Here is a 14577-nt window from a genome sequence, read left to right as displayed (position 1 = left end):
TACCAAGTTTTGGCTAGTCCTGGCTTAGAAGGTTCTGAGAGCTGCAAGTGGGCATCTCATGCTCTGCTTCCCAGCGTATTGTCTGTTTGCTGGTGCCAGCCAGTAAGTAATAGGCAGCTTTGAATGGATAAAAAGCAGCTCATGCAACTGTATGAAGAGTGACTGATGCCTATAATAGAACGGTTCCCAACCTTATGGGCACCAGGGACCGGTTCCTGTAGAGAGGTTTTTCCGCAGACCGGAAGGGGCATTGTTTTGCATGCTGCCTCCATCCCACGGCTGGGGCTTTACTTGTTTGCATGGACTGGTTTCTGCCATGCCATGGACCGGTGCCGGTCCACGGGTTGGGGGCCACTGCTGTAATATATGAAAGGGAATCAATATCTGACATATTTGGCTTTTCTTAGAAGCCATTTAATTCATCTCTGGGGGGGAAATAATAATGGGGAATAGCTGGAAAAGAAAGAAAGGCATGGCACCTGCATGAGCTGACTGAGTACAATGCCTGAACACAGCCTGTGTGTTGCAGGTGCATGACATGAAGTAGTCACTGATCTTTTCCTCTCTTTTGTCCTCACTAGGTACCTGATAAATCCCATCAGTAGGCCTGGAGTCAGAAACCATCAGCTAATACAAATCTCTCTTCTGCTCTTTGGCTCTCCATGCGAGCCAGAGACAAATGGATGCCATCGCAAGTGCCGGCCTCAAGAGGAAATTTGATGATGTGGACGTGGGCTCGCCCATTTCCAATTCCGATGATGAGCTCTCCAACAGCGATAGCGCAGACAGCTGTGACAGCGTCAATCCTCCAAGCTCCTCAGGCTTCATTCGTAAGTATTGGCATTAGCGGGTTTTTGAAACACGGGAACATAGTACAGGTGACTTCTGTGGCTAAGTAATGTGGTTGTTAAGCCATCATGTGATCATGCCTAATTTTATGACTATTTTTTTTTTTTTTTGCTGCAATCATGAAGTGAACCACATCGTCATTAAGTAAATCCAACTTCCCCTATTGATTTTGCTTGTCAGAAGCAGGCAGGGACAATAGCAAATGGTGATCACATGACACACACAGCTGTCATAAATGTGAGCCAGTTGCCAAATCAAGGACTAACTGTGTTATCAGCATTAATTCTGACGATACTTACAGAAGAATTTACCTGTTCCAACTGTTAGTCCCTGAAGCCTTAACTTCATCAAGATAGTCTTCCATGGAGTCAGACTTTTGCAAGGATGGGATGACTTCCAAGGTGAAACAAGAGTAGTAAGTATAGGCTTTTGGCTAGCTGCTTCTGTCTTGCCAACCAATAAAAGCTTGTCAAGAGCAGTTTAAAAATAGCCTATAATTTCTTTCAGGCATCCTTCTTTGATCCAGATCTATCCAAAAAGTTGGACTAATATGGCCAGAATTGGTCATATAATGAATGTGCAGTTATTATGAGGCTATTCAGTCTTATGGAGTTAATAATTCTAATAAAAGTGTGTGTAGTAGTCCTTTTTCCCCAATCTGATCCTAGTGAAATATATATCTACACTCTTGCTGCTTTTTGTTTATTGGGTGTAACAGAAGCAAATCATGTGAAAAGTTGCTATTGTTCTTGGATGCTCCATATAGGATTGATTAGTTCTGGAGTCCCCAACCCCCACGCCATGGGCTGTTCGGAACCAGGCCGCACAAGTGGTGGGCAAGCACGCGCACACAGCTCCACTTGCACAAGTGGTGGGCGTGAGCACACATGAACAAAGCTCATTTGTGTGAGTGGCAGGCGCGCCATTACTCCACTTGCATGTATGGAGCTGCTCACGCACACTTCTGCTGCTCATAGAGAACCATCCCCTCTTTCCCTCCGCCAGGCCGCCAAGCCAGAAAGATTGGGGACCGCTGGATTAGTCCATAATACCTTGATTAGCAGGACCATGTAGCACTTAGGATTCAAGGCAGAAAAATGCTTTTGTATGAGTTGGGTGTGTGTGAACGATCCACTACCTTCCTCCAGTATTCTCTGCCTCCCCCCCCCCCTTTGTGTGAGTTGTGGAAGAGAAAGTTGCTCTTTTCAGTCACTGTCTCCCCTTCTCTGGAGCAGTGTTCCTTTGATATCAGATAGCTGCCAACCCCGTAAGTTTTTTTACAAGACCTGGCTAATTTCAGCAACTCTTGAGGGACTCACCTCAGTCTCTCCTGACTGAATGCATGTGGCAGAACCCAGGAGATGGGCCTTTTCTGCCATAGTGCCTGCTCTGTGGGATATCATTTCCCTCCCCCCCCCCACAGTTGAGATTGGCCCCGTCCAGATACCCTTCCAAAAGGCCCTCAAAACATGGCTACATCAGCAAGCTGGGGGATCTCACGGAAATGGTGATATAATGAGATGGCTGTATTATTTTCTACTGTCTTGTTGTTAATAATGTTGATTTTTTTTTAAAAAAAATGCGCTTGTGTTTTGACTGAGCTGTCGTCCCTGTGAGACAGGTGGCTATAGAAATCTAAATAAATACACACTTTTATGGTTGTTCCTCAGTGCTGGGTGTTATTTGTTACATTTTTATGTTTAACTTTTAACTTTGTTCTGGACCTCAGTAAGCTGCTCAGAGTCAGGCTTGATTAGAATAGTGTCTGAGCCTTGTAAAATAAATAAATTCCCTAAAGCAGCTGTGCCTTTTCCTAGGATCATGTGTCTGCCCTCGTGTTCTGCCTAGCCATATTAATTACCCTCTTTTTATCCATTCTTGGAACATTAAGAGTTATAAGAAATTAATCAGCTATTTGTTCCAGGATTTTAGTCTTAGTTCAGTAGAATAGCCGATAGTTCAAACAACTTACATTCTGCCCCTCAGATAGGCTTGCCTATGTTAACTTCATATGATTGGAGAAAGAGGTTAGAAGTGAAAGATGACTTGCTGGATAAGGACCTGGCTTGACAAAACAGTGCCATGCCTGTTGTTTTACACCATTAGTTGCGTTTGAAAAATGTATTTCTACAGAGCCTAAAGATTTCTCGGTATTTCCCAGATTTCTGGAAAGACCGCTTGTCTGTCACTACTAATATGCCTCTGCCGTGCATAGCCAGAATTTTAAATAGGCTACAGATTTCACTCTTGGCTGTTCAGAGCTACAGTAAAACCCTGCAGGCTCGGCCAGAGCTCTTTATATCCTGGAACATGCTCTGAGAATTCTGTCCAGTGCTTAGGAATGAAGCGGCAGATATATCAATGCGGAAGATTTTGAAAGCTTCTATGGCGGAGGACACATTCTTCAAACAACATTTGCTGGGGGTGCTCCGTAACCGTGAAGAAAATATGAAATGGGCTGTGTGAAAGGAGACACATACACACACTTGCTTCAATTGTCAATCGGTGTTTCTGTTTTGCTTTCTTACATCTCAGCAACCTCCATCTTAAAAAGGCAGAAACAGCTGCGTAGAAAGAATGTGCGCTTCGATCAGGTGACGGTGTACTACTTCGCAAGGCGTCAGGGATTTACCAGCGTTCCTAGCCAAGGGGGCAGTTCCCTGGGCATGGCCCAGCGGCACAACTCTGTCCGCAGGTATACCCTGGGTGAATTTGCCCAAGAGCAGGAAGTGAATCACCGTGAGATCCTTCGAGAACACCTGAAAGAGGAGAAGCTTCATGCCAAGAAAATGAAGGTAGGGTTTTGGCAGGCAGAAAAGGTCCTTTTGGGTTATTCGTTTGCACAGTTTTTGGCGCTGTGGCTTGACCATATTGTGATGTATATGTAGCAAATATAGCAGGATTGGGAATTGATTTTGAACACCTGTAATCCTTTTCCCAATTTGATATGATTAGTTCAGGGGTAGGCAACCTTGGCTCTTTTATGACTCGTGGACTTCAACTCCCAGAATTCCTGAGCCAGCATAGCTGGCTCAGGAATTCTGGGAGTTGAAGTCCATGAGTCATAAAAGAGCCAAGGTTGCCTACCCCTGGGTTAGTTCATCTCAGGCCTACCTGTGGCAAGTGGTAGAGAAGACCTGCCGGTAGATAATCACATGGTACTTTTGTGAATTTGCTGGACTCTTTTACTTGTCTGCCTCTGCAGTAAGCTATTAAGAAATAGCATTCACAATACGCAGTTCTAATTATTTTGCCTTTTGGTTTTCTTTCCTGTCTACTCCATTATGTTAATTCCGCAACCCCAAACTGAAGCCCATTTTTCCCTGGATTTCCCCACATTTCATAGACTGCATACAGCCCTCCATCTGGATTGGAATATGAGAAATGCAGCTGGTAATGTGAAAGTGAGCATTGAAGAATTTCTCCTTGAAGCCAACGAATGCGAACCTGGCAAGAGCTTTCCCTCTGGGGCTTGGTGAGGAAGGGTCAAAGATGGGCTTTCTGAGGAGAGCTGCCATCCAGCAGCAGGGGAACCCTCACAGCCAAGAGACAAGTACTGTTGGCGATGCCAACCAGTCTTCTAGCCTCTTGTTTTGTGTCAAGTCGATTCCTGGGAAGGCTCAGCAATTGCAGCGAAAGCCTCTCCCTTTTAGCCTCCTCCAGCAAGCTTCCTGTTCTATCCATCTCCTTAGGCTTGGTTGGTGTGTCCTGTAGGTTGCCTAGTAACTGGGTTTCCCTTACTGGATTGAATGCTTCTGTCAAAAAACATAGATGTTCCAATCATTCTCTTGCTACCATGACAACCAGCTTAGCAGAAAGGACAAATACTCGGCAGTCCTGCAACTCTGGCCTACTTCTTATAGTTGTTGAAGGAAACCCGTTTCGGAACTGCACAGGTTTGTCCTTATAAGATCTGTCCTTGTTTATGCATGTGCCACCTTCTCCAGAAGGTGAGTGTAGAAAACCTGCACATCAAAGAGAAGGATCTGGGTTATAACTTGCTAACTAACTTGCTGGCTTTCCATGGTGGCTGTTTTTGGTGTGTTTTTAGTTGTATGAACGAGCATCCTGTCCTGGATACCGCCCCCATCCATTGCTGGCTGTGGAATTCTGGGAGTTGAAGTCCACATGCCTTAAAATTGTCAAGGTTGAGAAACACTGTTGTAGATTGAGGTGGAGTGTGTCTGAAAAGAAGCCTGCTTCCTTATTTATTTATTATTTCCCACCTTTATTATTTTTATAAATAACTCGAGGCAGCAAACATATCCAACACACCTTCCTCCTGTTTTTCCCACTAAAACAACCCTGAGAGGTAGATTGGGCTGATAGTTAATAACTGGCCCAAATTCCAAAAAAGTACTTACCGCTTTGGTAACATGACAGTGGTGTTCCTGAACCCTATGGAAAACATGCAAAGCGCTTTTCTAAAACAGGCGTGTTTTGTATATTCCACACAGAATTCGGCATTCTGAAAATCCATTTTTCTCTTTCACAGTCTGTTTGTGCACAGAAATGTTACAGATCTTACCGGCTACATTTTAAAGGTTTCATTTCTATATTTCTTATAGACAACTCCTTGTCATTTTTAATGGCAATTCAGCTTTCTCACATATCTGATCCTTATTCAGCCACCTTCCAAGGCTTATTTGTTATCTTACAACAATCTACGGCATCCTCTTCCCTCTAGTTGCCATGTCTCTGCCAAAAAAGCTTCACACAAGTCTTCTCCCCTCCAAAGATAGGAGGTGAAACAAATTTGTACTCTGTTCAGCAGACGATTGGGGGGGGGATGTTTGTATGAGGCACAAATCAGCCATGTGTTCCTTCTGCTTTGCCCTTGAGGACAGGCTGTGTCTGCCAGTAGAAAGATTACTGTGCTTTCCACATGGCCAGCAATGCGAACTGTAGCATCCCTCATGTTTGCTGTAAGAAATATCAAGCTGCAAATGTGTTTAGTGTCTCAGTACAGTCTGATGTAATGATTGGATCAAGGTCACCCTCAGACCTCGGAAGGTTCTAGAATTCCCAAATCCAAACTCCACCTGTCACACTGACCGCTTCCCTCAGAAGATGGAGGAGACAGGATTGCAGTGCCGGAGCAGAGTTTAGCGCTCACCTCAGCCTTCAGCTGTGTTGCATCATGTCTCTCAGGAATGGCCCTTTGTAATACCATGGCTGCTCTGATGAAATACTACTATTGCTTGCCTTGTTTTTGCCACGAATGTTCCTTTTTTAATTTTTATTGCATTTTAGACAGGGTATACAAACCAAATAAATATATATTTTTTAAAAAAAATGGGCAAAAAGGGGATGGGCAAAAAAAGCAAAATTGGGGTTGCAATCAATGAGGGAAAGAGCTACAAAAAGAATAACTCCTTTTTCTGGTAAAGATATAAATACTGCTTCCATGTAGCCCGGACATGTGAAACTCATGATGTCACATGATGTCGCGCAACGTATTGGGACTTTTTCCCTGTTGCCAGGAATGGGGTGGGTGCCGTTTCGATGTGACGCATCTGGCCCGCAGGCCGGCAGTTTTGACATGCCTGATGTAGCCCATGGTTCAGATTTTTTTTTTTTTTTTTTTTTGCTTCCCACTTAAAACAGACACTGTATTTATTTTCTCTTTTTCTTGCTTTTTAATGTTCTGCTAAGTGTACAGGTAGTGCTGGACTAGCAACCACAAGTGGGAGTAGAATTTCTGTTGCTAAACATAAAGGTGGTTACCTGATTTTACTACCTTTTTTGCCACAGTTAAGTGAAATCAACTGCAGTTGTTAAGTGAAGCTTGCTGTCATTGAGCGAATCTGCTTCCCCTTATCAACTTGGCTTGTCAGATGTTGGTGGAGAAGGTTGCAAATGGTGATCACACGACCCTGAGATGTTTCAACTGTCATAAATACATGCCAGTTGCCCAAGCCATGCGATCACATAACTATGGGATGTTTCAGCAGTCATAAATGTGAAGATCATTCATAAGTCACTTTTGTCAATGCCATTGTACCTTTGAATGGTTGCCAAACACATGGTTGTAACTCAAGGACTAGTTATCTATATTCACTGTGTAAATAATATAACACAAAGTTTGTCAAAGTGAAAAATTTAAAGGATTATGGTCTACACCAGGGGTAGGCAACCTTGGCTCTTTTATGACTCGTGGACTTCAACTCCCAAAATTCCTGAGCCAGCCATGCTGAGGGGAAAGGGAGAGGCTTCCAAGCTGAGCCATGCTGGCTCAGGAATTCTGGGAGTTGAAGTCCACGAGTCATAAAAGAGCCAAGGTTGCCTACCCCTGGTTTACACCGATAAGAAAGGATTCCTCCTGCTTTTAGATACCACTATCTAGAAATGTCAAATTCAAACATGGGATTTTGGCTTCAAAAATGTGCTACTCTATAGGCATCTATATGTATCTCCTCTGAATCTTGGGGGGGGGGGGGAAATGAGATCTACAGTACGGGGTTGTATGGCGGTTACCATTGTCCAAACCATGTTTTGAAATTTCCCACCTCAAATAAGCTAAATGAAATACATATCTCCTTCTGATATCTTTCTGTTTGAAGGTGCCAATTTTAAGGACAGATGGGTTGGATAAAGGTTAAAAAGGGGTGGGCTTGGAACTAAGGAATTTGCAAAGAACTAAACTACCATTCTTTAATTGATTGTGATCTGCCTGCACAATCCAACAGCTGGTTTGATCAAACAAAGCCCATATTTTCTAACAAGGCTATGGCTTGTGTGGTAGGTTGAAGGCTTGCAATGTGCAAAGGTGAGCCACTGTCAGAATTTACCCCTATTTTCTCTGGATGTTGGGTTGTGCAAGCAAAGGAGAAAGAAAAGGCCAGAACATGAACTAATGGTGCTCTGGCCTGTGCATATAAAGCTGGTTTGCTGTTAGAACTTGCTCCCTCTCTGTCCAGACAAAATAAAAGGCAGTTTGTTCAGGGAGAACAGAGCAAGCTTTGAGGTTATTCCAGCTTTGGCAGTGCAGAAAGCTGCATCACTGTCAAAACTCACAGCTTGGGAGGAATCGGTTATTTGGAGGGAATGGGTGACCCTTGCAGCCCAGTTAAACTCAGGGAAATCATTTGTCTTTTTTTTTTTTTTTCCAGACTGAAAACTGATGGGATTTCAATTTCGAGATTAACTTTGCTGGTGTGTGTCTGTGTGTTCTCTGTTCTTTCCCACACCCTCCCCTAAGCTGACCAAGAACGGAACGGTGGAGTCAGAAGAGGCTGATGGTTTGACCCTTGAGGACGTCTCAGATGATGACCTCGATGTAGAGAACGTGGAGGTGGATGACTACTTCTTCTTACAGCCACTGCCTACCAAGCGGCGGCGAGCTCTACTTCGAGCCTCTGGTGTCCATCGCATCGATGCAGAAGAAAAACAAGAACTTCGGGCCATCCGCCTCTCACGTGAAGAATGTGGGTGCGACTGCCGGCTGTACTGTGACCCTGAGGCCTGTGCCTGTAGCCAGGCTGGAATTAAATGCCAGGTCAGTGGGGAAGAAACCGCTAGGCTTTGGCCTGAACTATATCTCCCGTTGCCTGTGTGTCTTTTTGATATGGCGAGGGGTCCACTCAAACCTTATTTCATGTGTTGAGTCCCAGCCTATAAGGGGTGATTTAAAGAGAGCTATACTCTGCCCACCTACAAAGGTCTTAAAGGGTGACAGGTTATATTGTCCCCCTTAGATGCTCCAAGTTAAAAAAAAAAGAAGTGAATTAATTCGGGAGGGAAGATGCTGCTCGAGTTTGTGGAGAAAAACAGATGGCAAGAAGCAGCCATGGGGAAAGGTCTTGAGGAAAGTAGCACTAGCTTTCCAGGATGATGTGAAGTGACCGTGGTTATACGTGTGGGATCCACCATTCTTCTGCTTCCCTCTATTGGCTGCTCTATGAAACAAGTGCTTGAAAGAATCTGCTCAAATGTTAACATAAATTATGCAGCATTTGTGCAATTTTAACCGTATTTTCTTAGTATTTGATTTACAGTATTTTGCTTCTTAAGACAAAACGAAGAGGCAAAAGGATGCTCAGAATCTAGAAGTCAAAAGACAGGAAGTCTTAGTTACCTCAGTTTTGATTCCCAACATCTAAGATGCTGGGTGATGCCTCCAGAACTGGATTTCATGCTCTGCTTTGTTCTCATGAGTAGCATTTTGCTTTTTCCGTGGAATGTGTGCACTGGCATTTCTGCTCTTAATATTTTCTTGGCAAAGTCATTCCCTCTCACTTTCTCTGCCTCTTTTGCACCCTATCTTTTGCATACTAAACGGCTAGCTCTGGTGAAGGATTTCAGATCCTCCTTCCTGAAAGTGCTTTTATCCTGAAAAGAGCATTTGATTGTTTGATAAATGAAGTGTCAAAGAGCACACTCTGTCTTTCACAATAGATCGAATCAGACATACTCCAGGCCATTCTTTATTTCTTTTGATTTCTCCTTGAAATAACAAGATTTATAGATAGGTTAACGGGGGGGGGGAAATAATTGAACGGGGGGATTCTGGGTTGCTGGAGGGCTCTCTGGCCAGTCGCTTTTTGATAACCGCTTACCTGGATTTTACATTTTCCATCTGACTTAATTTTCCATCTGTTCACTTGCTCTCACTTTAGCCAAGCTTCCATCCTGCCATTCACCTCCTCAGTTCTCACACAGGCACAGTTTTCACTGTCCTTCGCTTCCCCCACCTAGGTGGACCGAATGTCCTTCCCATGCGGCTGTTCCAGAGATGGTTGTGGGAATATGGCTGGGAGAATTGAATTCAATCCCATCCGGGTGAGGACTCACTACCTGCACACCATTATGAAACTAGAGCTAGAGAATAAACGGCAGGTGAGCCGGGCCGCCCAGACTCTGGATGAAGAGACCCCTCATAGCTCCGGCAGTGACTGGCTGGGAAGCCAGTCGCCAGAGACCCAGGATTTCCAGGAGTTCATGGCGGAGAATGAAACGGCAGTCATGCATCTTCAGACAGCTGAGGAGCTGGAGCGGCTGAAGGCTGAGGAAGACTCTAGCAGTGGCTCCAGCATGGAAAGCCTGGGGGTGTGCATTTTGGAGGAGCCGCTTTCTGTCTCCGAAGGGATGTGCCCAAGCCTCGCCACGCCAATCCTCATTCAAGCTCAGCTGCCACCAGGTTCCTCTGTTCTGTGTTTCACGGACAGTTCTGAGCAAGCCAGCTCGGCTGAGGGCAGCCGACCCTACTTGAACAATGGGCCCGTTGTATACTATCAGGTTGACCAAAGGTCAGTGCTGGGGGTGAAGGGGGAAAATAGAGCCGAGGAGCCCGAGGGGACCCCTCGTTACACAGAGGAGAAGGAGCTAAGCATCTACTCTGTCCCTGTGACTTCACTGGTGTCTTGTGGCAGAGCCACAGCCACCAGCAGTGTAGAAACAGGGAAGGCTGCTGTACCTTTTGAGCCCCCGTCTTCTGAAAGCTGTCAGCCTGAAGTTCCTCTGCCAAGCTTGCCACTCCACACAGAGGTGCCACAAGACAGTTTGCGGCCCCAGAACCTGGTGCCGCAATCTCCAGAGAGGGCCTGTGAGCTCTCCTCTTCTGAGGAAAGCTCTTTGGGCCCTCCTCTGACCGTGTGACAATTCCCAACCCATCGTCTTGATGTTTATTTATTGACAAAACGGTTTTTATCAAATGGCCACAGCCATTGGGAATGGTTTGATATTGGGTGGGGGAGGGAAAGGAGAAGGGGCTGCTTTGTGTGGGCTCCACCATATAAGGGCCTAAAACTGAGCACTTAAACGGCTGCCTCAGAGTAGGAGGGCCTGTCCACCCAGTAGGGCAGCCTCCTGGTTCTGAAGAGGTTGGACCCATAGGCGATGGAACTTTGTAGGGGAGGCCTAGACTCCCTCCTACAAGGACCAAACGTGAATGTGTCTCATGGAAGCAATAGAGCAAAGCTGCCTTTTCTAAAGTGCTGGATGGGTTGGAGGGCAGGCAGAAGAGAACACGCTGTTACTACTTCATGACGTCAACCAGTCTCTATGCGTGGTGGAATCTCTCCCTCCAGTTGCTGATCCCAAGTGAAGCTGCTGCTGCCACCGCCACCGCCGCCCATCCCTGTCTGTCACTTTCAGTGCTGTGTCTTGGTAACGGTGACCTTACTTGCTTGAACTGCTCTAACCAGTTACACAGCTTAAGCTCTGCAGCCTCTTATTTATGTGACATTTGCTGCCCTTCGTTCCCTGGAAGGATCCCATGTATTTTTTAAATTCACTATGAATTAACTTTGATCATGACTAGCTTACACCTACAGTTTGGCATGCAACTGTCGTACAAAATAATTTTCATCCCGGAGCCTCTGCCCCGCCCCCGCCAGTAGCTTCACCCAAACATGTTCACGGGCCCTTTTTGCTGGCCTTGGCTGGGAACTGATTTAAGTTTAAATTAACTTTTTTAAAAAAAAATGCTGAATGTTTACGGACATGATGTGACTCAAGACGTGTCACTGACTCTCTGATCCTGAGCTGCAATCTGTCACCTCCGATTGGAACCCTTTTGGGGATCTGATTCTGTAAACACTGAATGCCCTAGGATCAGGTGGGGTCCAATAACTGCCAGTTTGGGTGGGCAGAGTCCTACAAAGTACTTAACCTTTTGCCTCATAGTTTTACGAATCAGTTTTCCCTTTTCACTGTCTCAGTCTTTTCCATTCTAGTTGCACAAGAATTTGGAGGTGATGTTGAAAGCTTTCTGTCCCCTTGCGCCTTGCTTAGCAACCTAGCATTCTGGATGACTTGAAAGGGCACAGGAGTCTGTGTGCAGTAAAACTGCAGCCTGCTGGGTCACAAGCATTAGGGTTCAGTAAATGTGCAATAAGGTGGCACCTGCAATCCCCCTCCCAGTGAAGTGTGTCAATTGTTCCAATTGGTCTTGGAATAAAGGGAGAAAGGACGCCGTTATAAGCTGCCACTCGGCCCTATGACCAATCTAGGATAACAAAAGCACTTTTCTCTTCCAGCTTACCCGGAGCATCCTTTTCTTCTTCTACCTTCTAGTAAACAGCAGATAATCATTGCCTTTCTCTGTCGTCACCTGTTCTGACCCAGCTCATATTACAGCCCTGTGGTGTATCTCTTACGTGGGCTGGGGCTTAGCAAGAACTGGTTTCCCTGTATTTAGGAATCTTTTCTTTTTTCAGACTGCTCAAGACTTACAATGACTTGCACAAAAGCTTCTGGGTAATTCAGTTACCCATAACTCCTTATGCATAAGAGGGTGGGATTTAAGTAGCCTACCTACCTCCCAGCTGAGAAATAATACAGGCACCATCAGAACTTAAATAGGTGTTTGTGCTTTTCAGGCATATAACTAGATCTATATAAATGCTGGGCCACGTAAGTTTCTAGATGCTGAATCTGGAAAGATTTAACAGGCTCGGGCTTCTTATGTCCCTTAATTGCAAAGCTGCTTGGGAGTAGGCAGAACAAGCCAAGTCTTACTAAAATTCTTGGCTGTTAACGATCAGTGATGAGCAATCAGTGCTGCCAGCGCATCCAGAAAAGCCTATTCTCCTGAAAGTGACTCCGTGTAAGATAAAGTAAACACAAGCAAATGCTGTGTAGGCGGCAGGAGAGAAAGACTGTTGACATGTAACACCCTTTCAGCCCATTCCAGGCTTCAGAACAGATGCAAAGACTTCAGTACTAGACTCCTGTCTGATTTTCACCTTATCTCACCCAAGCTCTCTTTGTGCTGATTAGCACATAGTATGCAGCCAGGGCTCCTGTACTTTGCCAGACTACTAAGTACTTAATTGCTTTCTCATCGCTACCTCTTTCAGGGGATTGTTTAGAAGCAATGCCATGTTTAGTGGGCAAATGTCTCCTTTGTACATTTTAAAATGTAAGAGGATGAATGTGCAGCCTTAAAATGTCCTTTTGTCTTTAAAAAGTCACACACCTTGTTGCATCTCTCTCTCTCTCTCTCTCACACACACACACACACACACAACCTACCTTCCTATACACTGGTCTCATTCCTGAGGGGGTATTTAGGCTTTTATTCCATGCTGCTTTACCCCCAGACTATTCCTGGATTTGAGGGTCCATTGGTGTCTTTCCTAATTCTCACATTTGTAGTTTACAAAACAAATGGTGCTATAAAAGGCTAGATTTATTTTCAAGGCAGCTGATTCCAGATGCAACTCTCACTGTAGCAAATGTAGTGCTCTTCGCATCTGAATCAAACAGAATAGAAAAATTTCCTCCTACATCGAATACATAGCTTTGTAGGTATCTAGGTCAAAGAGAAGGCATTTCTTATAAAATTCTCTATTTGAAAGCACCTTGGGTATTTATAATACTGACCCCATAATTGCTTTTTTACACAACTACAGTGACATAGGTACCTGTAGGTTTGTTTCAGGACAAGATGCACTTGTCTTTTCCCTATATTATTCCTCCATTGTTCCAGCTATACTCTTTATAGCCCTGAATTAGGAACTATTGTGTAGCAGATCTGCTCTAAAGTAAGTGGCTAAAGCCAGAGGCTTTGCTGCATTTAACTGCATGGTGTTATTCTGGGGATTGGGCATGATGAGCTCTAGAATCAAGTTTTTAAATGGGGCTTACCTCAATTCTTGTGGATCTGGCAGTAATAAGAATCTCCTCCTGTTGAGTGCTTAAGCTGTTGCACCCCATGGCCACCTGCCAATACTGACAGATGGTTTGGTGGAATACAATTTCTGAAAATGGAAGCAGCTTCACACTTAAATACCAGGATTCCATTTTTATAGTGCAGAAACATTTCTTGTGACTGACATTCTGGAATGCAATGATTAATGTAATGGCTTGGTAGAAACCAAGTACTAAAATACTACATTCTTACCCAGAGGTGGAGACAATAGGGAAGAAAACAGAAACTCAGCATAGCATCTGAACTATTAAATGTTACACTGGCTTTCATTTCCATGAGAGTGCTTAGTTATGACAGAAAAAGACATTAAATAGCTATTTGTAGAAAAATGGCTAGAAAAAAAAAGACACTCCTTCCTGAGCATTATGAAAAAAGAAAGGGCACTGATCTCAAATGACAGAATTTTATTTCTAAATCCTGTAGTAGAGGCTGGGCTTCTTAGAAAGCTTTTGTTTTTAAAGAATGTTCTTCAATGCAAAAAGGCCTATTTCTCTTGCCTGTCTCCCTTTTGTTATTAGTAACAAAACTATCTTTCTTACTCTGATGTGGTGGTACATTCACCTGTTTTCCCTTCCCTTCCCTTCTTTTGGTGCTACTGAACTGTTTACAGGACAGCCCTTTTACTACCTGGAGGAGACTTCTATTAATGAAGCCCTGGTCTGATATAATTGGTATTAGCCCTGTCCTCTTGTCACTTGCAACTGATAAACTTCATAACTCTGCTTTCCTGCAGGAAATACACAGGTGGCATTTTCAATGTGAATCCAAAGCTTGTCAGGTCCTTTACATTTTGTTTTGCCTCTTATGTTCTTTTCATTGTGATAATGCTGTATTTAAAGAGGATATTTAAGTGTAAAAACAAATAAATGCGTAAACTTACATTAAGTGAATTTTGTTCTCAAAATTGTAGCTGCCTTCTATTCAGTTACAGACTCGGTGTACACACACATTTTTCACAGCTGTTTTTAGCCAAAGTGCAACATGATTAATACTTGCAGAGTCTGCATTTGTAAAACAATCATTTCTGTCTAAAGGAACTAAACAATATCAAAGTATGTGGAATGTTTCATCAT

The 14577-nt window shown here is 44.2% G+C and overlaps 1 protein-coding gene across 5 annotated transcripts in view; it reads left to right on the top strand.

Moving 5' to 3' along the window:
- The window catches only part of CSRNP2 (cysteine and serine rich nuclear protein 2), a 40373-nt gene extending 25990 nt beyond the window's left edge, over window positions 1–14383 (top strand). For 4 of the 5 annotated variants that reach the window (XM_039332026.1, XM_039332027.1, XM_039332028.1 and 1 more), the window contains 4 exons: window positions 582–830; window positions 3385–3644; window positions 8051–8347; window positions 9547–14383. In XM_039332026.1, coding sequence (XP_039187960.1) covers window positions 680–830; window positions 3385–3644; window positions 8051–8347; window positions 9547–10446 — 1608 coding nt within the window. In that variant the 5' untranslated portion in view covers window positions 582–679 and the 3' untranslated portion in view covers window positions 10447–14383. Of the gene's footprint in view, window positions 1–581; window positions 831–3384; window positions 3645–3938; window positions 4254–8050; window positions 8348–9546 lie in introns of those variants that run through there. The other variant, XM_039332030.1, reaches the window with a different exon arrangement.
- Window positions 14384–14577: the final 194 nt, after the last annotated feature.

This window comes from Crotalus tigris, unplaced genomic scaffold (assembly GCF_016545835.1).
Source record: "Crotalus tigris isolate CLP2741 ecotype Arizona unplaced genomic scaffold, ASM1654583v1 scf7180000024441.2113493, whole genome shotgun sequence".
NCBI classification, from domain to species: domain Eukaryota; kingdom Metazoa; phylum Chordata; class Lepidosauria; order Squamata; family Viperidae; genus Crotalus; species Crotalus tigris.
Note: the sequence above shows the minus strand (reverse complement) of the source record. Positions and strands in the feature narration are given on the sequence as shown.